Source organism: Pleurodeles waltl, chromosome 5 (assembly GCF_031143425.1).
Source record: "Pleurodeles waltl isolate 20211129_DDA chromosome 5, aPleWal1.hap1.20221129, whole genome shotgun sequence".
Lineage (NCBI taxonomy): Eukaryota > Metazoa > Chordata > Amphibia > Caudata > Salamandridae > Pleurodeles > Pleurodeles waltl.
This window is the reverse complement of record NC_090444.1, coordinates 1,798,544,384-1,798,572,156: the sequence shown is the minus strand read 5'-3', so window position 1 is coordinate 1,798,572,156 and position 27,773 is coordinate 1,798,544,384. Positions and strand designations below refer to the sequence as shown.

The 27,773-nt window shown below is 45.9% G+C and overlaps 1 protein-coding gene across 1 annotated transcript in view; it reads right to left on the bottom strand.

Moving 5' to 3' along the window:
* XPO5 (exportin 5) overlaps positions 1–27,773 on the bottom strand; it is a 579,115-nt gene that overhangs the window by 127,351 nt on the left and 423,991 nt on the right. Inside the window, exons 25-26 of the mRNA XM_069236247.1 lie at positions 18,916–18,962; positions 17,750–17,844 (exon numbers count right to left, since the gene is read on the bottom strand). Coding sequence (XP_069092348.1) covers positions 17,750–17,844; positions 18,916–18,962 — 142 coding nt within the window. The remainder of the gene's footprint in view (positions 1–17,749; positions 17,845–18,915; positions 18,963–27,773) is intronic.

Below are 27,773 nucleotides of genomic sequence, written 5' to 3'. Positions count from 1 at the left end.
GGTGGCAGTGGCGTCCCCTGGGCCTTGTCACTTTTCTTATGTGTTGTTTTCGACGTCTTACTCACGGTTCTTTGATCGTCAAATTCCTCGGAGTCCGATTCGTGGATCGAAAAGGTTTCTTCTTCCTCTTGTTCCTCGAACTCTCGGTGCGCTGTCGGCGTGGACGCCATCTGAAGTCTCCTGGCTCGACGGTCACGGAGTGTCTTTCGGGACCGGAACGCGCGACAGGCCTCGCAAGTCTCCTCACTGTGCTCAGGTGACAGGCACAGGTTACAGACCAAATGTTGGTCTATATACGGGTATTTGTTGTGGCATTTGGGACAAAAACGGAACGGGGTCCGTTCCATCGGCGTTGTTCTACACGCGGTCGGGCCGACCAGGCCCCGACGGGGAATCGAAAACTACCCCGAAGGGCACCGGAGCGCATCGACCTTCGATGCGGTGTTGAATCTAACTACGCCGATCCCGAACGCAACAATACCGACGAAAATCTTCCGATATTTACTAACTTTCCGTTCCGAAACTCGGAGCGACAGGAACACGTCCGAACCCGATGGCGGAAAGAAAACAATCGAAGATGGAGTCGACGCCCATGCGCAATGGAGACAGAAGGAGGAGTCACTCGGTCCCGTGACTCGAAAGACTTCTTCGAAGAAAAACAACTTGTAACACTCCGACCCAACACCAGATGGCGAGCTATGCAGAACATGTGTATCTACAGCGACAGATGCCATCGAACATACTGTTTCATTTTTCTACTGCTGGCTCTTAGCCAGGGGGTGACACCCCTAATAAACTGCATAAAAATCGGGGCTATCTCATCGCAAGGCACCAATTTCCATCATCTGTTCACAAATTGAAATGCTCTATCTCGCGCACTTTTACCATGCGTCTATCCACAGACCAGTTTACATATGTTTTATGTAAATGGCATGGTGAACTCTGCTAGCGCAGCGCACAAGGCAGGAATTATTTTACATACCCCTTAAGACATTTCTGATCAGCCTCCCACAAAAGAAAGCTTCCCACTCATCGTGAAATTATGCGAGCTACGGGTAGTTTAGTGATCTGAATCTATGCCAAATTATGCTAACGTAATACAGACCACACACGACCTTAGTCGTTACCCTGTTTTTTGCTTAATTAGTCTACTGTTTCTCATTCTCCCTTGGAATTCTTTTCACCACTTCAGCTGATTTCCAATTCTGCTGTCCTTTAGATTTTTAATTATTGACCATCTGCACCTGCTACTCTTTTCAGTCCTGTGTTCCTTTTCAGTATTGCCTTCAGCCCCACTTTTGTACTTTGGTCTACAAGTGCATTCTTCACCTCACTTCTCTGCAGCTCTCCGCCTTCATTTCAGAATGGAATCTTATTGTTTGTTTTTATTTCCATTTGTTGTCTCTATAGGGAAAATATAAAGCCGCCTTCTACACCGCCACCAATTCGGGGGTTCCCATCACTCTTCCTTCTCTGGAAAGGGAATTAGTCTTTCCCTTGACTGGGGTAAGTCTCTGACGATTTTCAGGGTTGGTATACTGTGCATAGTCTTCGAGGGCACTTCCTCCATAGACCACTTGGTGTACAGCAGAGAGGGTGCTCGAGGAACGCATTAAGCATGGAGGTGAGACCAGCGGAAAATTAGTCCCAGGGTGAGATCAGCTGGGAAACTGAGGCCAGTAGTATCTATTCTCAAGCAGCATGGGCGGCAGAGGAGGTCAGGGAGCAGAGGTAGAGGAAGAATGGAGTTTTTGAAGTAGTGTAGAGAGCGGAACAGGCGCCACAGAGACACAACATCACTGAGGCAGGCTAGTTATTTACTTTAGAGCCGAGGACAGGAAGGGAGGACTGAAAGCCCAGGCAGGATGCAAGAAGTGAGAAAGAGAACTGAGCCTGATGGAAAAATGAAAAGGAACATGAGGTGGAAAGTGGGGGCAGAGAAGCACAGGTGATGGCCATAATTGGGAGAGGAGTCTAGGGACACCTCTTCTTGATAGATGAACATATCAATTGCTTAAAATCAATGTAAGGAAACAGAAGAGCTTAAGTTTTTAATCTCATGGACTAATTGGGTTAAGTTTCTGTTGCTGGTCTGGGAACTTTTATATGTGTAGCACTTGTTTTCTGTGCCTAAAAATTCAGACTACAGCCCAGATTTAAGAAAAGTGATGCTTCACATTGTGAAGCGCCAATTTTCTTGCACCCCCGTGCCTCCCTAACGCCACCATGTGTGCACCGTATTTAAGATACGGTGCATCATGGCGGTATTAGGAATAGCTTCAAAATTTCTGGCGCTATTGAGGCGCTTTGCTCCACTAGTGTAAAACATTTTGACACTAGTGGAGCAAAGTGCAAGGAAGCCCATTGATGTCAATGAGTACGTCCTTGTAACGCCTGCTTTTAGTAGGCATTAAAAATGACTGCAAAAATGGCACAATGAAATCTTGTAGATTTCATTGCACCATTTTTGAAGGCCTCCTTGCGCAGGAACGCCCCCTTTGCATACATTATGCATGGCGCATGCATAATGTGGCGCAAAGGGGCACAAGGCAACGCCACGTTAGCATAACAAAATTACGCTAATGTGGCACTAGACCTTCTTAAAGTTGGGCCTATGTGTCATGATTAAGCCCTGTGAGCCTGAAACACATGTTGAGGTTGATTACTATGCCAAGTGGCCCAGCAGTTTGGAACAGACTCCTTAATTTAGGGTAGGATTGCATAAATGTCATTTCAAATGCCTGCAAACAGTTTGCAATGGTGCAAACCAGCTACAGAATGATGGACTGGTGCTCCAGAGACATAAAAGTAGTGGCCCCATTTGTTAAACCTAAGCAACTCAAACATTTCCCTCATAATTTCAGTCTCTCATTAATCATGATCATAAGTCTTCACAAATTTTTAAAAATTCAATTGGTTTTCAGCTGTGTGGATTTGTTGTAGAGCAAGTCCCACTGCTAGGGATGCAGGACAAAGCAGAATCTACCACCTATGCACTGCTTCTGAAAGTGTGGAGTAACCAGGGTGTCCCGGTATTCTGACATAAGGATGCACCATGGTATGTGGTGTGGACATGTGCAGGACTGATCAGAAGGGCCTACATACCAAATAGACTTGAAGTCTCTGGAATTACAGTGTGGGAAGTTAAGCGGGGCTTCTGGGACTGAAAAAGATCTGGATTTTATGTTATAAGGGACCTCTCAAAATGGAGGGATGGAAGTGTCAACGGAAAATGCCATAGTGCCTTACACCTGTAAGTTGGTGGTGGCACAGGCCCTGTGATAGTGATTCCTCTCTTGTGAATTTTATTTTGTACTACTTGCATGTGAATTAGCCTTTTGAGGACTTAATTCTCTCTAAACTGAAATATATTTGGAGCGGGAAATGGCACCAAGTCTCTCATTAGCCGCAGCCATTTTGACTGGAGCAGTTGAATTGGCATTTATGAGGCACAAAGTATGGTGTGGATTATTACTTCTGAACTGGGAGTCAGAGATCCAGGAAAACTGACGTTTTTGCTCCCGGCAGTTAAAGCTGAAAGCAAAATCAAACATGTGGAAAATAAAATGAAAAGTCCAAAAAATCCCTGAGGAGAGACCTTGGTGGGATATGTTGTAGACTGATGAAAAGGTGGCTGTCCCTATAGGAACAGAGAAGCAGCCATGAACCATCTCAATCAGGGCACCTGCAGAGTGGTGCTCACAGAAGCAGAACGTGCTCAGGTTGAGCCTCAACAAATAAGCAGGATTTCATTTTAATCTATTTTGCCCCCAAAGGGCTGTGGCTTTATTAAAGGGAACCAGAGATGAGCAATAGGGGGACAGTGGGTTCCTGGTTGTTGTAATCTTAGCAGAATAGATCACATATTGCCTGTCGAGAGTGAAGGAGACAATTCCTGCCGCTGGGGGCTCGCGACGAGGTGGATAGATAATGATAAACGTTCGGAAGCCTGAAACGGGCCAATGTGATCTCACTATTAAATTTTTTATTAGATCATTTAATCCCTTATATTTCAAGTTTCTGCCTTTGAAGTTGCTGATGTTACAGAAATGTGCACTTTGTAACAGATGGACTGCTGAAAGGGGAGTCTGTAGGTTTCCATTTAAACCCACAGACACTTGAAAATTAGCTGTGTGCCAGGCTAGTCAGTCAGTCTGTAGTCTTCCCCACTGCTCTTAAGCTACTGTGCCTCAGCGCACCCTGCATAGGCCCCAAGTAAGGACATCATGCAGGCAGTGGCGTGACGTGGCAGAAAAGTGCGTGCTTGGCAAAGAGGCCTGCGCGGTGGGGCAAGGAAGACTGTGCTAGCTGCGTATGTTTAGCCTGCTGTCTGGAAAATGCAGCTTGTGGTGGAGCAAGTCATTGGTGCTGCTGGTAGGTGGAACGAAATGATTGATAGTTTGGAGGTTGGTACCATTGAAAGTTGCCACGAAAGGCGTAGGTTCTACATCCTCGTGCTCCATGAAAAGGCATTTTTCTATACTGAAGTGTTCCCAAGGACCTAGCTGTATCAGTATCCGCCTTGATGGCCTCTATATGCTTCACAAAAGCAAATCACCGTCAAAAGGCATGTCCAGAATCTTACTTAGTACCTCTGCATGGAATGTGGTTGCCTTAAGCTAACCTTGACGTCAAAAGTCGGCTGCGCCAGTCAGCTGACGAAAGGCAAGGGAAGCAATGTCCACAGACAAATCAATGATTTCGGAAGCTATTCTTTCTCCTAGTAATATTTTCCATCCCTCCTGTTTATCTTCTGGTAGAAATTCTAGATCTGGCCCGATATCTGACCACATCTGGCGGTCAGACAATCCCCCCCAATATTGCTTGCTAAGGCATTGGCTGCCCGCACTGTAGTTCGAGAGATGGTCATGAATCCTTTGTCTATTATCTAGTTGTAGGAAGTTGGCTCTGTATATACTATTTCAAAGTAAGAAATAGTGTGCACAGAGTCCAAGGTTTCCCCTTAGAGGTAAGATAGTGGCAAAATTAGATAATTCTAATGCTCTATTTTGTGGTAGTGTGGTCGAGCAGTAGGCTTATCAGAGGGTAGTGTTAAGCATTTGTTGTACACACACAGGCAATAAATGAGGAACACACACTCAAAGACTTACTCCAGGCCAATAGGTTTTTATATTGAAAAATGAAAATGTCACTTACCCAGTGTACATCTGTTCGTGGCATTAGTCGCTGCAGATTCACATGTTGTGCATAGCCCGCCATCTGGTGTTAGGTCAGAGTGTTACAAGTTGTTTTTCTTCGAAGAAGTCTTTCGAGTCACGAGACCGAGGGACTCCTCCTCTTTTGCTTCCATTGCGCATGGGCGTCGACTCCATCTTCGATTGTTTTCCCCGAGGGTGAGGTAGGAGTTGTGTGTGTTAGTAATAGTGCCCATGCAATGGAGTGAATAAGTATGTACCAATTAAGGTTTAAGTAATATATTTACAAATGTACAAAGTTGAAGATAACTTCCAAACGGCTACAGGCTCCCGGGGAGGCGGGTGGGCACATGTGAATCTGCAGCGACTAATGCCACGAACAGATGTACACTGGGTAAGTGACATTTTCAGTTCGATGGCATGTGTAGCTGCAGATACACATGTTGTGCATAGACTAGTAAGCAGTTATCTCCCCAAAAGCGGTGGCTCAGCCTGTAGGAGTGGAAGTAGTCTGAAATAAAGTTCTTAGTACGGCTTGACCTACTGTGGCTTGTTGTGCAGATAGCACGTCTACACAGTAGTGCTTAGTAAATGTGTGAGGCGTAGACCATGTGGCTGCCTTACATATCTCGTTCATTGGAATATTCCCTAGGAAGGCCATGCTAGCGCCTTTCTTTCGGGTTGAGTGTGCCCTTGGTGTAATGGGCAGCTCTCTTTTTGCTTTAAGGTAGCAGATTTGGATGCACATAACTATCCATCTGGCTATACCCTGTTTTGATATTGGGTTTCCTGTATGAGGTTTTTGGAATGCAATAAACAGTTGTTTTGTTTTTCTGATTTCTTTTGTTCTGTCAATGTAGTACATTAGTGCTCTTCTGATGTCTAATGTATGTAGTGCCCTTTCAGCTACCGAGTCTGGCTGTGGGAAGAACACTGGTAGTTCTACCGTTTGATTTAAGTGGAACGGTGAAATAACCTTTGGTAGAAATTTAGGATTGGTTCTTAGGACTACCTTATTTTTGAGTATTTGGATATAAGGTTCTTGTATTGTAAACGCCTGAATTTCACTTACTCTTCTTAGAGATGTGATGGCGATGAGAAATGCAACTTTCCAGGTTAGGAATTGTATTTCGCAAGAATGCATGGGTTCAAAAGGTGGACCCATGAGTCTTGTTAAGACGATGTCGAGGTTCCATGAAGGAACGGGTGGTGTCCTTGGTGGTATAATTCTTTTGAGGCCTTCCATAAACGCTTTAATGACAGGTATCCTAAATAGTGAAGTTGAATGGGTAATCTGCAGGTATGCAGATATTGCTACGAGGTGTATTTTAATGGAAGAGAAGGCTAGGTTCGATTTTTGTAAGTGTAGTAAGTAACCCACTACATCCTTTGGAGATGCGTGTAATGGTTGAATTTGATTATTATGGCAGTAGCAAACAAACCTTTTCCATTTGCTTGCATAGCAGTGTCTAGTGGATGGTCTTCTAGCTTGCTTTATGACTTCCATACATTCTTGGGTGAGGTTTAAGTGTCCGAATTCTAGGATTTCAGGAGCCAGATTGCTAGATTCAGCGATGCTGGGTTTGGATGCCTGATCTGTTGTTTGTGTTGTGTTAACAGATCTGGCCTGTTGGGTAACTTGACGTGGGGTACTACTGATAGGTCTAGCAGTGTTGTGTACCAAGGTTGCCTTGCCCATGTTGGTGCTATCAGTATGAGTTTGAGTTTGTTTTGACTCAATTTGTTTACTAGATATGGAAGGAGAGGGAGAGGGGGGGAAAAGCGTACGCAAATATCCCTGACCAGTTCATCCATAGGGCATTGCCTTGAGACTGCCTGTGTGGGTATCTGGATGCGAAGTTTTGGCATTTTGCGTTCTCCTTCGTTGCAAATAAGTCTATTTGAGGCGTTCCCCACATTTTGAAGTAAGTGTTTAGAATTTGGGGGTGAATTTCCCATTCGTGGACCTGTTGGTGATCTCGAGAGAGATTGTCTGCAAGTTGATTCTGGATCCCTGGAATAAACTATGCTATTAGGCGAATGTGGTTGTGAATTGCCCATTGCCATATTTTTTGTGCCAGGAGGCACAGCTGTGTCGAGTGTGTCCCCCCCTGTTTGTTTAGATAATACATTGTTGTCTGTTTTGACAAGAATGTACTTGTGGGTTATGATGGGTTGGAATGCTTTTAACGCTAGGAAAACTGCTAGCAGTTCGAGGTGATTTATATGCAGCTTTGTTTGATGTACGTCCCATTGTCCTTGGATGCTGTGTTGATTGAGGTGTGCTCCCCACCCTGTCATGGAAGCATCTGTTATCACGTATTGTGGCACTGGGTCTTGGAAAGGCCGCCCTTTGTTTAAATTTATACTGTTCCACCATAGAAGCGAGATGTATGTTTGGCGGTCTATCAACACCAGATCTAGAAGGTGACCCTGTGCTTGTGACCATTGTGATGCTAGGCACTGTTGTAAGGGCCTCATGTGCAGTCTTGCGTTCGGGACAATGGCTATGCATGAGGACATCATGCCTAGGAGTTGTAATACCATCTTTGCCTGTATTTTTTGTGTTGGATACATGGTTTGTATAACTTTTAGGAAATTTTGAACCCTTTGTGGACTTGGAGTGGCTATTCCCCTTGTTGTGTCTATTGTTGCTCCTAGGTATTGCTGTACTTTGCACGGCAGAATGTGTGATTTTGCATAGTTGACGGAGAAACAGAGTTTGTAGAGGGTTTGTATGACCTGATCTGTGTGGTGTGAACACTTTGTCAGTGAGTTGGTCTTGATTAGCCAATCGTCTAGATACGGGAATACGTGTATTTGCTGCCTTCTGATGTGTGCAGCTACTACTGCTAGGCATTTTGTAAAGACTCTTGGTGCGGTTGTTATACCGAACGGCAATACTTTGAATTGGTAATGTATTCCTTTGAATACGAACCTTAGGTATTTCCTGTGCGAGGGATGTACCGGTATGTGGAAATACGAGTCTTTGAGATCTAAGGTCGTCATGTAGTCTTGTTGCTTTAGCAATGGTAACACTTCTTGTAGCGTGACCATGTGAAAGTGTTCTGATTTGATGTAGGTGTTTAGTGTTCTGAGATCTAGGATTGGTCTCAGTGTTTTGTCCTTTTTTGGTATTAGAAAGTACAGTGAGTAAACTCCTGTGTTTATTTGTGTACCTGGTACCAGTTCTATTGCGTTCTTTTGCAGTAATGCTTGAACTTCTATTTCCAGAAGGTCTGAATGCTGTTTTGATATATTCTGTGTTTTTGGTGGTATATTTGGAGGGATTTTGAGAAATTCTATGCAATAACCATGTTGGATAATTGCTAAGACCCAAGTGTCTGTTGTTATTTCCTCCCAAGATTGGTAAAACTGACTTATTCTTCCCCCCACTGGTGTTGTGTGGAGGGGATGAGTGACCTGTGAGTCACTGTTTGGTTGCAGGTGTTTTTGGGCTTTGAAATTTTCCCCTGTTTCTAGGGAACTGTCCTCCTCTGTACTGGCCCCGAAAGCCTCCCCTTTGGTACTGTCCCTGGTAGGTAGACGGTGTTGAATGTGAGGTACTGGCTTGGGTGGCCTGACCCCGAAACCCCCCTCTGAAGGTTGTTTTGCGGAAGGTCCCGAAAGTGCCTCTGCCCTGCGGGGAATAGAGTGCGCCCATGGCCTTGGCAGTGTCAGTGTCCTTTTTTAGCTTCTCAATTGCCGTGTCCACTTCAGGTCCAAACAATTGTTGCTCATTGAATGGCATATTGAGCACCGCTTGCTGTATCTCCGGTTTAAAGCCAGATGTTCGTAACCACGCGTGCCTTCTTATGGTTACTGCTGTGTTAATTGTTCTTGCAGCTGTGTCCGCTGCATCCATAGAGGAGCGTATTTGGTTATTGGAGATGTTTTGTCCCTCCTCAACCACCTGTTTCGCCCTTTTTTGTAAATCCTTGGGTAGATGCTCGATGAGGTGCTGCATCTCGTCCCAATGGGCTCTATCATATCGCGCTAGGAGCGCTTGAGAGTTAGCGATGCGCCACTGGTTTGCAGCTTGTACTGCGACCCTTTTTCCGGCTGCGTCAAACTTGCGGCTTTCTTTATCCGGAGGTGGTGCATCGCCTGATGTGTGAGAGTTGGCTCTCTTGCGAGCTGCCCCTACTACAACCGAATCTGGTGGCAGTTGTGAGGTGATGAAAGCAGGGTCTGTGGGCGGTGCTTCATATTTCTTTTCCACCCTTGGTGTTATTGCTCTACTCTTGACAGGCTCTTTGAAGATTTGCTTTGCGTGCCTTAGCATTCCTGGGAGCATAGGCAGGCTCTGGTAGGTGCTATGGGTGGAGGAGAGGGTGTTGAAAAGGAAGTCATCCTCGACAGGTTCCGAGTGTAGCGACACGTTATGGAACTCTGCTGCCCTAGCTACCACCTGTGAATACGCTGTGCTGTCCTCTGGTGGTGAGGGCTTGGTAGGATACGCCTCCGGACTGTTGTCTGACACTGGGGCGTCGTATAGGTCCCAAGCGTCCTGGTCATCTTGGCTCATGGTGGTGTGAACCGGTGAGTGTGACGGAGTCTGTGCCGGTGATATGTAAGTTACAGGTGGAGGAGAGGGTGGCGGAGTTACCTTCTTCACCACTTTTGTTTGTGGTGCTTGTTCCTGTGTTTGGAACTCAAGTCTCCTTTTTCTCCTAATAGGGGGAAGGGTGCTGATCTTCCCTGTTCCACTCTGTATGAAGATCCGCTTTTGAGTGTGGTCTACTTCAGTGGACTGTAACTCTTCCTCGAATCTATGTTTGCGCAATTGAGAGGACAGTGATTGCTCCTCTGAATATGAGCTGGTAGTTGGCTCGGTTGCCGGTCGTTTCGGCACCGAAACTATGTCCTTACTCGTTTTCGGCTCCGAGGCGACTTTTCTCTTTTTCGGAGTCGAGACTTCTCGGCGTCGATCCTCCTCGGTGCCGCTGTCACTGCGTCGAGCAGCTTTGGCTCCGCTGTCTCGGCGTCGATCTTTGTCGGCAGCACTTTCTCGGTCCAGAGATTGCTGCGTGCCTGTGTCTCGACCCGAGTCGGACGATCTCGGCACTAGTTTGGCCTTTTTCGGTGCCGATGGGCGGTCACCGACTTTATGGGTTGAGCCATGGCCTGTTGGCAGTGGCGTCCCCTGGGCCTTGTCTGTTTTCTTGTGTGCTGGCTCCGACGTCTTACTCACTGTTTCGTGGACGTCGAATTCCTCCGAGTCCGATTCATGGATAGAGAAGGCTTCCTCTTCTCCTTGTTCCTCGAACTCTCGGTGTCCTGTCGGCGTGGACGCCATCTGTAATCTTCTGGCTCGCCGGTCACGGAGCGTTTTTCGGGATCGAAACGCACGACAGGCCTCACAAGTTTCTTCCTTGTGCTCGGGCGACAGGCACAGGTTACAGACCAAATGTTGGTCTGTATATGGGTATTTGTTGTGGCATTTAGGGCAGAATCGGAATGGGGTCCGTTCCATCAGCCTCGATGTTACACGCGATCGGGCCGACCAGGCCCCGACGGGGATCAAAATTACCCCGAAGGGCTACCGGAGCTCTTCACGATTCGATGTCGATTCTATCTAACCCGATCCCGAACGCAACAATACCGACGTAATTTTCCGAGTTTTTAATTATCTTTCCGTTCCGAAACCCGGAGCGAAAAGGAACACGTCCGAACCCGATGGCGGAAAGAAAACAATCGAAGATGGAGTCGACGCCCATGCGCAATGGAAGCAAAAGAGGAGGAGTCCCTCGGTCTCGTGACTCGAAAGACTTCTTCGAAGAAAAACAACTTGTAACACTCCGACCCAACACCAGATGGCGGGCTATGCACAACATGTGTATCTGCAGCTACACATGCCATCGAACATATATTTTCTTAGTTTATTTTAAGAACCACAGGTTCAAGATGTACAGTCAGTTAATACTATAAATGTAAGGTACTTCACTTAGATACTTTAGGAACTTTGAATAAAAGCAATATCATATAAAGTCTTTGTAAAAATGGCAATAAGCTATTTTCAAAGTGGACACTGCAAAAATCAACAGTTCCTGGGGGAGGTAAGTAAAGGTTAGATTAGGCGGTAAGTAAAACACTTACAAGTCTCAGTCCTGGGGCATAGGCAGCCCACTGTTGGGGGTTCAAGGCAACCCCAAAGTTACCACACCAGCAGCTCAGGGCCGGTCAGGTGCAGGGGTCAAAGAGGTACCCAAAACACATAGGTTCCTATGGAGAACAGGGGTGCTCCGGTTCCAGTCTGCCAGCGGGTAAGTACCTGCGTCCTCAGGGGGCAGACCAGGGGAGTTTTGTAGAGCACTTGGGGGGGAACACAAGTAGGCACACAAAACACACCCTTAGCGGCACAGGGGCGGCCGGGTGCAGTGTGCAACGCAGGTGTCAGGTAGGAAACAATGGAGGGACCTGGGGGTCACTCTAGCGGTGCAGGCAGGCACAGGGGGGCTTCTCGGGACAGCCACCACCTGGGCTAGGCGGAGGGTCGCCTGGGGGTCCCTCCTGCTTTGAACTTCGGTTCCTTCAGGTCCTGGGGGCTGCGGGTGCAGTGTTGGTTCCAGGCGTCGGGTCCCTTGTTACAGGCAGTCGCGGTCAGAGGGAGCCTCTGGATTCTCTCTGCAGGTGTCGCTGTCGGGGCTCAGAGGGGTCGTCTCTGGTTACTCATGGGCTCACAGTCTCCGGGGAGTCCTCCTTGAGGTGTTTGTTCTCTGGATCTCAAGCCGGGGGCGTCGGGTGCAGTGTGTGAAGTCTCACGCTTCAGGCGGGAAACGTGCAGTCTTTGAAAGTTGCTTCTTTGTTGCAAAGAAGTAGCTAGTTTTGAACAGGGCCGCTGTTCACGGGAGTTTCTTGGTCCTTTAGTCCAGGACAGTCCTCTGAGGCTTCAGAGGCCGCTGGTCCCTGTCGGATGCGTCGCTAGAGCAGGTTTTCGAAGTTGGAGACAGGCCGGTAGGGCTGGGGCCAAAGCAGTTGTCTTCTTCCTCCTTCTCTGCAGGCTTGTAGGTCAGCAGTCCTCCTTGTTTCTTCAGGTTGCAGTAATCTTATTTCCTGGGATCTGGGGAGACCCTAAATACTGAATTTAGGGGTGTGTTTAGGTCTGTGAGGGCAGTAGCCAATGGCTACTGTCCTTGAGGGTGGCTACACCCTCTTTGTGCCTCTTCCCTGTGAGGAGGGGGGCACATCCCTAATCCTATTGGGGGAATCCTCCAAACTCAAGATGGAGGATTTCTCAAGGCAGGGGTCACCACAGCTCAGGACACCTTAGGGGCTGTCCTGACTGGTGTGTGACTCCTCCTTGTTTTTCTTATTATCTCTTTCAGCCTTGCCGCCAAAAGTGGGGGCAGTGACCGGAGGGGCAGGCATCTCCACTAGCTGGGATGCCCTGGGGTGCTGTAAAAAAAAAAAAAAGGGGGTGAGCCTTTGAGGCTCACCGCCAAGTGTTACAGTTCCTGCAATGGGAGGTGAGAAGCACCTCTACCCAGTACAGGCTTTGTTCCTGGCCAGAGTGACAAAGGCAATCTCCCCATGTGGCCAGCAACATGTCTGGTGTGTGGCAGGCTGGCAGAAACTGGTCAGCCTACACTAGAAGTCGGGTACGTATTCAGGGGGCATCTCTAAGATGCCCTCTGGGTGTATGTTACAATAAATTGCACACTGGCATCAGTGTGCATTTATTGTGCTGATAAGTTTGATACCAAACTTCCCAGTTTTCAGTGTATCCATTATGGAATTGTGGAGTTCGTGTTTGACAAACTCCCAGACCATATACTCTTATGGCTACCCTGCACTTACAATGTCTAAGGTTTTGCTTAGACACTGTAGGGGCATAATGCTCATGCACATATGCCCTCACCTGTGGTATAGTGCACCCTGCCTTAGGGCTGTGCCATGTCGACTTAGTCATTTTCTCCCCACCGGCACACACAAGCTGAGAGGCAATGTGCATGTGCTGAGTGAGGGGTCCCCAGGGTGGCATAAGACAAGCTGTAGTCCTTAGAGGCCTTCCCTGGCATCAGGGCCCTTGGAACCAGGGGTACCAGTTACAAGGGACTTACCCGAGTGCCCAGGTTGTGCCAATTGTGACAAAGGTACAGTTTAGGGAAAGAACACTGGTGCTGGGGCCCGGTTAGCAGGTACCAGCACACTTTCAAATCATAACTTAGTATCAGCAAAGGCAAAAAGTTAGGGGGTAACCATGCCAAATACACTAGTCTTCTACCTTTCTTGTCAGGAGGGGGAGTGATAGGTGTGGAAGGATTCTTTGATCTCCTCTGTGCAGCATGGGTGATCACGGAGTATTGCTTCCGATGTCCCACCAAACATGCTGGTGCATTGTCTATGACCTTGTATTTAGCAAGGTAGGACTGCAGTGACCGAAGCTGGTGCTTTCGTGACCTTTACACCTTCCTCTCATATATAGTCGATTATTGGGATTGCTCTCACCGTTGATCTTGACTGGTCCTTAAAATGGTAAAGAATGCAGTCAGACTGCTTGATCATCACAGGAAGATGAAACCTAGTCATGGCCCTTTCCATCAGGGCGTGAAAACCACCTACGTCATCTGGTGGTGAGTCTGCTGGTTGGGTAGGTGGAGGAAAAAGTGCGGGAATTATGTGCTCATTCCATTCATTGCTAGAGGGTCTGGTGTCTTGAGTTTCACCCTCTCTCGTATCATTGTCAGTTAAAGGCGGATCTTGCATTGGTAGAACGGCAATGTGTGAGGGCGGTACAACCCTTGATGTTAAAGGAGGGAGAGGAGGCGGCATTGCTGGAGGAGGTGTAGGGGATCCCACAGGTGTTGCAAAACATGTGAGGTATTCTAATACCAAGGCGTGCAAGTCTTCCACTAATGCCACAGGAAGTCGAGCCATGGATTCCTTTAAGGATTCTACGTATTGCTGGATCCTGGGTGTAATATTTGTCAAATTCTTCTTCATCCGCTTGATATTTGACATTCAGCTGTGATGGACTACATGCTGGGCCAAATAAATCACTATCATCAGACTCTTCCAGAAAATAGGCAGGAGGTAATGGTGATACTTGCGAAGAATCTTGGCAAAATGTCTGGTTAACGGTACTTGAAAAAGAGGGGTAACTTGTAAGCTTGAATGTCTTCATTTTAATAGATGGAGGTGTCGACGAGAAATGTGCTGTTGATTAATTTGATGCGACGATGAGGTTGTCTGTGTTGGGGTTGTCGTCATCGGTGAAGACACTGTTGACGGTGGATGTTTCGTTGCTGGTGGAAACTTAGTCGATGGAGGCTTCTCCAACAAAGCTTTAGCTGATGTCCGAGGAATCTGTCACCCGTGCAGAGGTTTTTGCTACCATCGACAGTGCAAGTTTATTTTTTGGATGGAGATTTTGATAATATTGATAAGTAGCCAGATTAAAGTTCTTTTTTGTGAGGAGTCATTGCGCATTTTCTTGGCAGCCTTTTTATGACCCTCGGGAGACTCTTGTGATCTCTTCCTCTTTTATGCTTGTCAGACGTGGTGTAAAAGCTTGCATTGTCCTCATCTTTACAGATGACATCAGATATAGTTTTGAGTCTCTGTAACCAAATTAACAACCTACCCTCTCTGTCTTTTAGGGTTTTGGATGAAAAGGTTCTACTCATTTTGCAGTCCTTGACCTTATGTTGCGGGTACAAGCAATATATACATTCCTTACGGGGACCCTCCTGTTGAAGTCTCTTCTTACCACAAGATCCATATGACCTGAAGAGTACTTTCTTAGAAGTGTCTGACATGGTAAAAATAGATGAAAATATCAAAAAGTGAAGAAATACTGAGCAAAGCTCAGGGAGACTCCCTCTCACACGACGTGCATTCGAACATCTGAGGAACTCGGCCTCTCTTGAGAAGGTTCTACAGGGCACTGTCGTCTGATTGGTTATAGCCTGAGCTTATTATATATATTTTTTTTTCTACAAAAGAACATGGATAGCCTATTGCAGTGGCTATCCATTTCATTGTAGCATATTAGTGTATAATGCACTGCTTTCATAGTGATACCGTAGGAATCCCACTTCGATGATGGGGGAGACTCAAGCATGTGAATTTATGAAAGATCCATTTGACTTCTGGTGCCTCGACTTACCTGAGCGTCCTGAAGACGTGGAATGGGATGATTAAGAGGGGGGAGCCCCGCGACTGTTCTCAGGACCTTCCTCTTACCTGAGATCGGAAGCGACGCAGAGCCGAGTGTCAGGCCATTAGAAGCTTTTAGGACCGCTCCCTCAAAGCTTTAAAAATTCATGGCCCAGAAGTAGGAGCATGACTTCGGGCCAATCATGCTTCAAGCACCACAGGCAGACGAGGTACGGATCCGTTACAGACAACGCCTGATGGCTGAATCCACAGCCAGTCTTACAGGATGATATCTTCGATGCACCAGGAGTGCACACACTCCTAAAACTTCAACAAAATGCCAAAAAAAGACCAATCAAAAAGTGAATGAGGGGTAACTTCGGATCAGCGCTGGCTGGTCCAGAAAGAAAAGTACTGATGTCAGCACGCCAGGGTGGCGCCTATATATGACCCATGACATCATATCCGGCGCAGATGACACTGACAATGGGCGCAGAACCGATCAGCACCCACTAACAGCATGCAGAGGCACTGCTCGAGAAGAATCTCAGGATCCAGACGGACACCTGGAAAAATTCTAAGGTAAGGAATCTTTATCAGATGATGCCATAGCTGTTTAACAGATCCGATTGACGATTGTGAAGACCTAGGAGGAGTACTGTCTGGATGAAAATGTCCTCCAAGGACCCAGTGCCAAACCGAGCCTTCAGAGACAAGAACTTTGATCTGGAAAAACCTTTCAATGTATCGTGGTCATGTTGTCTGAATCAACAGCTGACTCTTGTAATGGATCGTAGAAATGCTTTTATGCTAGATGTACAGCATTCAACTCTGATGTTTATATATGATAATGTTGGTGTTTCTCGGACCACAATCCTTCTACTGACTTCCTTTCAACAGAGTCCAGTTGAGATATTATTTGGCCTGCACTGCAAATGTCAATTTGTCATCTCCACTATCTCTGTACTGAACCCAATGATTTTCCATGACTTGTTGGAGAGGTCTGGTGAAGAGATGTGCATTGGGCATTAAATAATTGTATGAGGCCATCATTCCTTACACAGATGAGATCTGACGTGCCGTAGGACATGGAGCCAGTAGCAATTGATAGCATTTCTTTAAAGCAGTAGCTATCCCCTCCTAAGACAATTGTTTCTTTGTGTTTTGGGTCACGTCATCCCCCCCCCACCCCCACCTCAGGGATTTCCTGTGCTTTTCCACCACAGGAATATGAAAATATGAGTTTTGTAAATCACCAAGCACATCCAGCTCTCTTAATAAGCTATAGGTAAATTTGATACAAGGCCAACATTCAGACTTTTTGGCTCATAATGTACTTGATGGCTTGTTTCAAGTGCAGGATAGGACAATATTCTTTCCTGGGCCATTTCGTGGGAACCAAAAGATATCCTGAACAGATCATTTTCCTTCATTGAGATGGAAGCATGGGCTCTATTGCTTATTTTGTAGAGGAGAGATGTAACCTTCAACCTTGATGCGTGCAGCTGGGAGTTTCAGCGCAGATTTTGGTGGAATGTGGAAGACCTGAAATCAACAATATAGACAGGACCCATGTCAATCTCATTGCCCTGAATTGGCCAAAGACTAACATGCTGACCTTCTGCACGTCCCCACACATCCTATGTTCAAGCTGCCATTCAGACCGGAACTACTATCATAGTTGGAGGGGACTGTATTTGCAACCTAATGTCCAATGGCTCCGCATACATGCCTGGAGATTGAGTGGAGAAATCAGAGTTCCTTTCAGCTGCCACGGAAATTAGTTGCCATTTTTTCGAAAGGTCGCTCAGCTACAACATTGGCTTACTCTGACAGATAGAGCAGCTTTATTGCATGTACAGGGACAACAAAATAGACCCCTTGCAGGCCAAAAATCTCAAGTTCTACTATTTGCACTTTCCCTCGCCCAGAGGAGTTGTGCAATTGGTACTTGCAAGGGGTACTTATCAGCTTTGTCTGTGCTTCTCTCTTTCTAGCGGGTTTAAAGCTTCTATTTAAAGGGATATGCTTTTCAGTTAGGTGGTGCAATATAGTGTTTTCCGCTGTTTTAAATTGGCTATCTCCAGTGAAACTTTTCTACTAAATGGATGAAGTGATCCAGGGTCCCGCTTACTGGCAGGACTATTCTAGGTGTATGATTAGCAGCAGAGATCCAACGATGCAGAACCATGAAATGGAGTTGTGCTGATCTGTTACTGAAGAGGAATTTATGTAATGTAATTTACATAGATGCATGCAGAGTCTCACACTGTCACAAGTGGGATATGAAGGGTATGACTATAGATACACCTCATACACAGGCATTTTGCTGAAAGGTTTAGGGTACCAAATACAATCAGTCATTTCTCATTACATTCCCTAGAAGTCCAACGATGTTTCAATTTAGGCAGCAGGATCCTGAAAACAAAATTCTGAAAGTAAGCAGTCTGCTGGGAACTAAAAGGAAACAGGAGCAGCTCCAGAAGACTTACTGAGGAGATCAATGACTTCTCGGGTTAGTAGTCTGATCAGCTGCTCCTCCAGCATCTCTTGTGACTCAGGGTTGTCTTCTGCAGTACTTTCTTCACTGTTGAGAGAAAAAAAAACAAAGCAAAAAAAGAATTAGAGGCAAAGACAATAGTTTACTCTTATGGGTTTGGCTCTTACAGGGAAAATATGCACTTACAAGTCAAGAATCAATACTCTGCCATGGAGTCTAGAGAGGAAGGTGTATTCATTTTCGCTTTCTCTTTGAAATTATATATGCACTTCCCATTCTCTTTCTGTACTCTATTATACTTTGTTTACATTAAACAACCAGACCAAGCAAACAATCAACTTGGTGGAACAAAGCTAGTGAGCAGGAGGCTTAGGTATGAACTCTAAAGGTAATCGAAGAGCGCTTCAAGTTGGTGTTAAGTACTGGGAGGATACAGAGGCCTGACATATTGAGTCAACCTATCCGAAAGAGAACAGCAAATACAGGAATGACTGAAATGGGAAGCAATAATTATTTCATAGGCCAAACCATGCCAGAAGAGGAAAGAGGTTTGGGGGATGTAGAAGCTAGAAACACAAAAATAATTTAAGCAAGCCTTATGAAAGGAGCAGCTACAATAGCACCAGTAAAAAAAAACAGAAGGGGTAAGAGGTTTAGTGACATAAATTAAGGGATGGAATGGGGGCAGCAGAATTTTTTTTAAACAAAGTGGCAGCAAATAACACAAAATAGGAACTTTCAACAAAAGTCTCAAATTCGCATTCCCAACAAGTGCATTTTTTAAATAAAATAAAAAATAAAAAAAACTTAATCTGACCTTCACCTTTTTTGTATTCCACTCATCACCTACAACTAAATTGTGGCAAACCTATATTCAACACTACCTCAATTTTGAGAAGGGATTATAACTACTGTATTCTGAGTCTCTGAAAGATAGATGGCAAGGAAATTATAACAAATGACTGCACAAAAAGGTAAGGCATTTTATTTTGGCATAATTAGCATGATTACTGCAATGAGAACAGTAACAGTGCAACTTCAATTACACTGGATTGAGCCTTAAAATGTAAACATGCATGCAGTAACGTGGATAGCCATAGGAGGGTGGTTTTGTACATACAGATCACAGCACACAAGCCACTCATGCTGTACTTTTACCTCAGCGTGTTCCTTTGATTGATGATCTGCCACTTCTGAGTCAGCCTCTGCAAACAATAGAAAGCCATATGTCAAATGTTCAAAATATACAACTTTTACCTTATTTAAATGTACCTTTATCACCACCGAAAATAGAGGCAAGTGATGTGTTTGTACCCAACAGACCAAAACTCTAATGCTAGAATTTGTTTTTGAACTAACATTTAAATGGCTTTCAGTATAAGGTGTGTGTGTGTGACAATATTTTACAACAGGAATATTATGCTTAATTTTGGAAGCTGGGCATAAGACGTCGGGCATACATACCGACAACTCATTCAATTCTATAATTCCACTATCAGGGAACAAAATCTTGATGAATGAGAGCACAGACTCATCAGCTCTAAGCTTGTTTTCACTTTTGAACCCATCCTTTTGGTGGAACAGCACATTGGACTCAGTGTCCATTTGTGACAACGGCCTCCTTTAGAATGGTCTTAAGCCTACTCATATTAAAGGCTCTATCCCAGACCTCAGTATTGCTCAACAATATTGCATAAAAACCTTGGACGCCATTAAACTAGCTTAGTTCCATCATTTCCTGATCATTTATTTCTTATCCACACACACACACACACTATAGCTCAAATCAGATTATATGCGGAGACATGCCTGGTATTCACCAAGGTATTAAAAACCTGAACATTTTAGCCACTTACTTCATCCACCTACCTCCAATTATAGCAATCCTTTCTGTAAAAGGCAGCAACTCCACCCTCAAGGCCATCATTAACTCACTCACTCACTCCTCCCTCTCTAAGATTGCTAAACAAAAACAGTTCTCATCTAGACTCATTCAATAGAGATGCTCTAATAGAAGAGCCATATCAAAAGCTGTTCTGATAGAAGAGCCAAAAGGTTGTGGAGAAAGACCAGGCCTACTCTCTTCGTTACTCAGCTCAAAACTAAACGGTAAAGGTACAACTTCTGTTTTTTGCTGAAAGAACAGAGAATGTCTTAATTCTCAAAATCCTCTTTAAAAACAGGCCTCAAGAATGTGCTTGAGAACATGAAATCAGACTAATAAAGCGCTTTCCAGCACTGAAGAGGCCAAAAGCAACAATATGTTCATTTCTTTGAAAAGACTGAACACAAATTAGACAGCAATTTTATTTCTCCATTAAAGTCTCCTCAATCAGGGCAAAGTTTCTAATAATCCTTCTTATTCCATTCTCCCATTAAAATAACTTCTCCTTAGAGTTGTACCAGACCTTTACACTTTGATGACCCAATCCCTTTTTTTCTCATATTGTTCCCCCTGGTGGTTAAGTGGCCTTAAAAAGATATAAAAAGAAAGTGGTGTAAGTACTGCTCCTCTTGGCATTGGACTACAGTCCTTAACTATAGGCACCAAACAGTCTGTCTTCTTAAGGGGGTAGATTGGAGGGATGTCCTCCAAGCTTCCTGCTCCAGGGCATCGGAAAGCCGAGGAACTGTGGTCCGAAAAAGGAATGACGTGAGATCTGGCTCATGCTGGGATCAGGACTCACATCAGGGGCGCCAGAAAGAGTTTCTGTTCCCCAGAGAAGGCAGAATGGGAGTGTGTAGAAGGAGTGTTGTAGGAAGCTGGCTCATATGATATATCAAAATTAGATATATTGTGCAAATAGTCCAGGGGTTCCCTTACTAGTGGACAGGGACATGCTCTAGCAATCCCAAGGTGCTCTTTTAGGGAGTAGTGTGGCCCAGCAGCCTTAGTCTCAGAGAGTAGTGTGAGACATTTACCATAGACACACAATCAATAAATGAGACAAGCAACTCAAAGAGGAGATCCACACCAATTTACCAAAATAAGTATCTTTATGTATTTAGGCACCTGAATCAATACGATCAGGTAAGTATGTTTTGCAATAGAAATACTTTCAGGTTTCAAAAGTTGACAGTGCATTTTTAAGACGCTGCAACCTTAACCTATGGAGAAAAAAACAAGTACTGCATAAAGGTATAGTACAGCGACTTATGGGATTAAGCTCCTGGACTCAAAGTAAGTACTGGGCAAGCGTCAAGGCCACACCAACAGGTCACACCGGGCGGCGCTGGGGCTGCAGGATGCAGAGGTGTAGTACGGTGTTGGGTGCTCCAATGTTAGTCAATGGGGATCTGTCTGGTTGAAAAGAGGATGCAAGTTTGGACTAGGAGTCCAGTCGGGGTGATAGGCCGGCAGGGCTGGAGCCAAGTCAAGTGCTTCTTCCTCAGTCTTTGCTTTCACTGCATTGAGGGTCCTCCTTCATAGGTCAGCAGGTATCTGCTTTCCTGGTGCCTTGGGCTCGCCTTAATGAGTTTAGGGCCGTGTAGGGTAGGAGCATGTGGCCTACTTACTCCCTATATGACCATTTCCTGTGGGAAGTGGGCAAAATCCTGTACCAGAGTTCCTAATTCTACCAACACCAAGATGGCAGATTTCTAAATGTTGTTTTCACATCAAGAAGCTCACCTTAGGGGTGGGACTGACCTGAGAGGTGGACATATGTCCCGGAATACTAAATGTCCCACCTGTTCCGGAACCAAATGGGCCCTGGGGTACGGGGTTGGCATAGCTCCTTTAAGCAAAGCCAGATATCCATACCAGGGGTGATGGGCTTCTTTGAAGCCCCCTGCCTTGGAATGCAGATTGCAGGTCATCCTGTTGAGTAGGGTGTGTAAACACCTCTCCCAGAGCAGGCTTTGTTTCTGACCGCCGGAAAGCAAAGGCTCTCACCCTTGGGGGTAAGAAGCACCTCTGGTGGTGGCAGGCTGGCTAAAACTAGTCAGGCCGCACACTGGTAGATGGTAGGTTTTCAGGGCGCACCTCTAAGGTGCCCTCTCGGTGCAAGTATTAATAAATCCATCACTGACATCAGTGAGGGTTTATTGATATGAGATATTTGATATCAAACATCCCTATTTTCAGTGAAACCATCATGTAGCTGGGGAACTCTTACTGATCAGTGTCCAGCACATATACTCGAAATGGCTTCCCAGTTCATTCTATATGTCTAAGAATCGACAGACATAGCAGGGGCATATCTGTTCTTACAAATAAGCCCTCAAACCCCTGGGGGGTTTGGTACCCAGGCCCTTGGTACAGGGGTACCATTTACTATAGACTTACAGGGGGCCAAAGATGCTGCCAATCGTGTAACAACTGCACAGTTTTAGGGAAAGAGATTTGCCACTGGGGACTTGGAATAGCAGGAAACCGGTGCACCTCAAGTCAAAACTGCATCATGTAGCAGGCAAAAAGTGGGGGGTGACTGTAGAAAAGTAGCATCTTTCTAACAGTTACCCCCACTTTTTACCTGGTGTCAGTATGTTTAGACTGCAGTACACTGGGATCCGGCTAATCAGGACCCCAGTGTCTGTACTCTCTCCTCTAAATATGTTTGCTGATAAACTTTCACACCCACAATTCCCTAGTATATGGTACCTAGGTACCCAGGGCATTGGTACACCAGGGGTCTCCCATGGACTGCAGCACGCATTATGCCACCCATGGGAATCCATGCAAAGTGTGTCTGCAGACCTGCTGTTGCAGCCTGCATGAAATGGTGCATGCATCCTTTTACTCCACTGGTCACTACACTTAAAACCTATAAGCCACCCCTATGGTAGGCCCTTCAGCCCAAGGGCAGGGCGCATGGTTCTAAGGGTGAGGGTGCCCCTGCACGAGCAGAGGAACCCCTGCAAAACCCGGACTCTATTCCCCAGGTTTTTTAAGTGTTGGAAAGCCATCTTAAAGTGACCGTGTCAAAAAGGGACACTTTGCTACAGTGGTTAACCTCCCCATCTCAGGTGGTCCATATGTCAAACTTATGCTCAAAGAAGGAAAACTTAACTGTAATACTAGTTTTCTTCCATAGGAGTCCTATGTATATTTATATATACATATTCCCAAAAGTGCTCCGGGATCCTGCCTATGGGCCAGACAATTCATCACTTAGGACTAATAATTACTTATAACTTTGATGAGGAATCCCCTGGCAGAGAGCTAGGTTTCCAGGTGTGTTACATTTCCTTCTGTTCCAGGAGGAACTAATCAATAGTGAAAAGCACTGTGTAAAATAGCAAGCCCACCCTTTATAAACAACGAAAAGAAGAAGCAACAGCATTGATCATTGTAGGAAGCTTGCTCTCTATATAGTGCACTAAAATGAAGTACACTGTTCAGAGTCCAGTTGATCCCCAAAGGTTTGCAAAGGCAGAATAGATAGGTCTAGTGCTCTTTTTGTGGTAGTGTAGGCAAGGAGTCATGTTAAGCATTTGTTGAACTCATAGAGGCAATAAATGAGACGCTCAAAGAATAAATCGGAGACCAATTTAGAAAAATAAGTTACTTTTATATATGCTTTGAAACAAATAAACTTAGTTATAATGTAAGCAATTTTTAAATAAAAAAATACTTTGCTGTTACAAATTTCAGAGCCTTCAATGCTATCCTATGGGAGAAAAACCAGAATGCAGTTTTGCACCTAAGAACAAAACTTACAATCTCAGTCTTCATGGTTTTAGACTAGTACTGGGCAAGGTTCATGTTGGTACAAAGAGTGCACCCTCAGCGGCACGGGGCGGTTGGGTGCAGAGGTGTGTAGGTGTGTGTGTGTGTGGTGAAGCCACGCTCCTCCCAGGTAAGTATAAGCCGTGTCAGAGATTAGTCTCTGGGGGCTGAGGGAAACACGGGGCCACAAGGGAGTACCAAACTTACATCCTCAGTGGCACAGGGGCGGCCGAGAGCAGAGTGTCAACACAGCATTGGGGGCCCAATGTTATTCAACGGAGGAGATGACTTTCAGAAACGGACTTCAGGCTCTGGCCAGGAGGCTGGGAGAGGTCAACCCATAGCTGCCCAGGTAAGTAGATATGCCAGGGGTTGTAGGGACACCGACGGCCCAGCTCCCCAAGGCCCAGGGGCTCTGGGGTGCAAGGGTGTTTTTGGCATCGGAAACAGCTTACCAGGTCGCGGTCAGGAGGAGTCCTCTGATTTAGGCTGCAGGTATTACTGCGGAGTCCAGCAGCGGTCAGTCCATGGTGGACTCTTGGTCCGAACCGCTGGGGAACCTTCGCTGGACTGTTGGGCCACTGGGACTTGGGCCGGGGGAGTCGGGTGCAGAGGTGGTTCCAGGCAGCTGTTTCGCAGCTCCTCAGGCAGACTTCTTCTGGACAGGTCCGCTGTCCACGGAAGTTCTCGATCCTTATTGAAGGCAGGCAGTCCTCTCAAGGTTTTGGCAGTCGCTAGACTGCAGGACAAGTAGTCTTCTTGTGCAGGTTCTTTGAAGGCTGCAGACAGGCTGGTAGGGCTGAGACTATATCAGTGGATGTCTTCAGTCTTCTCTGCTGGTGTGACTTTGTGGTGTCCGGCTCTTCTTAGGTAGACAGGAATCTAAGTTAGGGTTCAGGGGTGCCACAAATACTGAATTTAGGGGCGTTACAAGGTGTGTCAGGAGATAGGAAGTGGTCAAGTAGCCCATTGGCTATGGGAAATGGCATTGCCCTAACCCTATTGGCCTAATTATTTCCATGCATGACAGAGGAATTTAAAAAAAGTAGTGTCCACTTCAGCTCATCCACCCTAGGGATGGGACTGGCATGAAGTGGGCACACCTCCTATTTTACTTAATTGTCACGCCACTCTTGTGGCAAAAAGTCAGGCCATGAACTGGGGGTTGGCTTCCTCCACCATTTGGAGAATCCTTGTCACATTTCATCCCCGCCCCAGAATGTCCGTTCTACCTGAGAGAGAAGGTCACATAACTGCCCAGAGCAGGCCTTTGTTCTGAGCCCTTAAGAGCATTGGCTCTCACCTCAGGGGGTCAGAACTCTGTCTTAAGGTGGCTGTACTGGTTTGATTGACCAGTCAGTGCCCACACTATGAGCGGTTAGGTTTTTGACGGGGCACCTCTAAGGTGCCCTCTGAGTACATGTATTAATAAATCCATCACTGGATGGAGTGAGGGTTTATTAATACAAGCTGTTAGATAGCAAACATCCCTATGGAGTGACCACTCCCCTTTCCTTTGTCCAGTTTCTCGCCAGAGCAGGGGGTGGGGGTTCCTGAACTGGTGTAGACTGGTTTATGCAAGGAGGGTACCATCTGTGCCCTTCAAAGCATTTCCAGAGGCCTGGAGAGGCTACTCCTCTCAGACCCTCTCCCTTTGGAAATAGGTGTTAAGGGCCTAACACCCTCTCTCAGAGGAAATCCTTTGTTCTGCCTTCCTGGGACTGGGCTGCCCAGACCCCAGGAGGGCAGAAGCCTGTCTGAGGGTTGGCAGCAGCGGTAGCTGCAGAGAAAACCCCAGAGAGCTGGTTTGGCAGTACCCGGGGTCCATGCTGGAGCCCGGGGATGCATGGGATTGGCACCCCATTACCAGATTTGGCATGGGGGGGCAATTCCATGATCTTAGACATGTTACATGGCCATATTTGGAGTTACCATTGTGAAGCTACATATAGGTATTGACCTATATGTAGTGCACGCGTGTAATGGTGTCCCCGCACTCACAAAGTCTGGGGAAATTGCCCTGAACTATGTGGGGGCACCTTGGCTAGTGCCAGGGTGCCCTCACACTTAGTAACTTTGCACCTAACCTTCACCAAGTGAGGGTTAGACATATATGTGACTTATAAGTTACTGAAGTGCAGTGTAAAATGGCTGTGCAATAACGTGGATGTTATTTCACTCAGGCTGCAGTGGCACTCCTGTGTAAGAATTGTCTGAGCTCCCTATGGGTGGCAAAAGAAATGCTGCAGCCCATAGGGATCTCCTGGAACCCCAATACCCTGGGTACCTAGGTACCATATACTAGGGGATTATAAGGTTGTTCCAGTGTGCCAATTAGAATTGGTGAAAATGGTCACTAGCTTATAGTGACATTTTTAAAGGCAGAGAGAGCATAAGCACTGAGGTTCTGGTTAGCAGAGCCTCAGTGACACAGTTAGGCACTACACAGGAACACACATTCAGGCCACAAACTATGATCACTGGGGTCCTGGCTAACAGTCCAGTGAGACAGGCAAAAAAAAACTGACATACAAGTAAAAATGGGGGTAACATGCCAGGCAAGATGGTACTTTCCTACAGAGGGAAGATGAGGGAGTTCACTGCTTTGAAGCAGTAGAAGAGCCTCTATGGGAGGGTGAATGGGGTTGGCCTTTATGTTGTAATAATAAACTGTCTGGTGCAGATGTTTTGGAGGCTGCCTCATATTTTGATCTATAGAAGGCACCGCATGAAGCAGGGGTCTGAATAACTCCCATGGACTTGGCTACTTCATTTATCTTTTTTTGCTTTTCTTTTTTCAAGCACCTGATCAACTGGTGGGACGAAAAGTTGCTCTTTACCAAAGGGTACTTTTAAGATTGTTTGTTGTATCTCTTGTTTAAATTTGGACTTGCCGACGTAACAGGACACTAGTATTAATGCCTCGTGCGTCCGTATCCGAAGAGTCTAAGGCACAGCAAATGTAACTGTTTGAAATTTGCTGTCTTTCACTAACAACCTCTTGCCTCCTTTTCTGTGCTCCTCTGGGAGGTATTGGGGGAAGATGCTCCATTTCATCCCAGTGGGCACAATCTATCTACCAAGCAACTCGTGTGTATTGTCGATATGCCAATGTTTGGCTGCCTGAGCAGCAACATGTTTGCCAGAGGTGTCAATGAGCTTGCTCTCCTTGTCAGGAGGCAGAGCATCATGATCTGCTTGGGAGTTAGCTCTTTTCCTGGCATTAGAGACCACGAGAAAGTCTGCAGGTATCTGACCTTTAATAAAAACTGGATCAGAGGGGAAGCATTATACCTTTTTTCCAAATGCGGAGTGATTGTGTGTGTCCTAGCAGGATCTTGAAAAATATCTTCTGCATGTCTCATCATGCCTTTAAACATGGGAAGATATTGTGTGGCTCCGTGAGATGTTGAGTTTCAAAAAGAAAAATAATTCTCAGTCGGTTCTTTAGGTAAAGGCACCTGGGGCAGCCCTCCCAATAAGTTCCTGAAAGAAAGCAGCATCGTCCGAGGGGGTTGGTCTAGTAGGATAGACCTCAGGATCAGTGTCTACATATGGGTCAACATCAAACTGAGACCAAGGGTCTGTGTCTGTAGGAAAATTCACATTATCATCCCCTGTGTCTTTAATGTCCTGAAATGAGCGCGGTGAGCTCTGAGGTGTATGTCAAGAGGATTGCCTGGAGAGGGAGGAGGTGAAGGGTCAGGTGGTTGAGTAGTTAGTAGACAGAGCTGGGTGAATATCATCTGAGTTTCTATCCATTCTCTTGTGCTTGGCAGCAGGTGTTGGTTTATCAAGAGCCTCTTCAAAAGTAAGCTGCTGTTTAGTGGGTGCAGTGAAAACAGCTTTCACGAAGACACGTCTCGTTTGGGGTTGAATATGAAGCTGAGATTGTCTGACATGGAGCCATTGCTTCATATTGTGAGGGATAGATAGAGAAGTCATCAGCTCGGAGGCTGAAGTTATTTTTAGTCCTGTCCATGCGGAGGTGCTCTTGACTTTTGATGTCAAAGTAGTTTGAAAGACAATACTGACGGAAGAGGCCCAAAGACAGTCTAGAACCAGAGCTCGATGAAAACACAACCGGACCAGATGGTGGAGAAAAAAAAAAAACACACAATCTAACAATGAAGTCGATGCCAATGCACATTACCAGCAAGAGGAGTCACTATACCAAGTGACTCAAAATACTTTTTTTTTTTTTAAATTATGATTATTATTATTTTTTTTTAAAGAAAACAACTTGCAACCTTCTGGACCCAACACTATATGGCAGAAGTTTGTAGAGCATGTGTATCTACAGCCACCCATGACATCAAACATGCTTTATTTATTTTGTTAAACA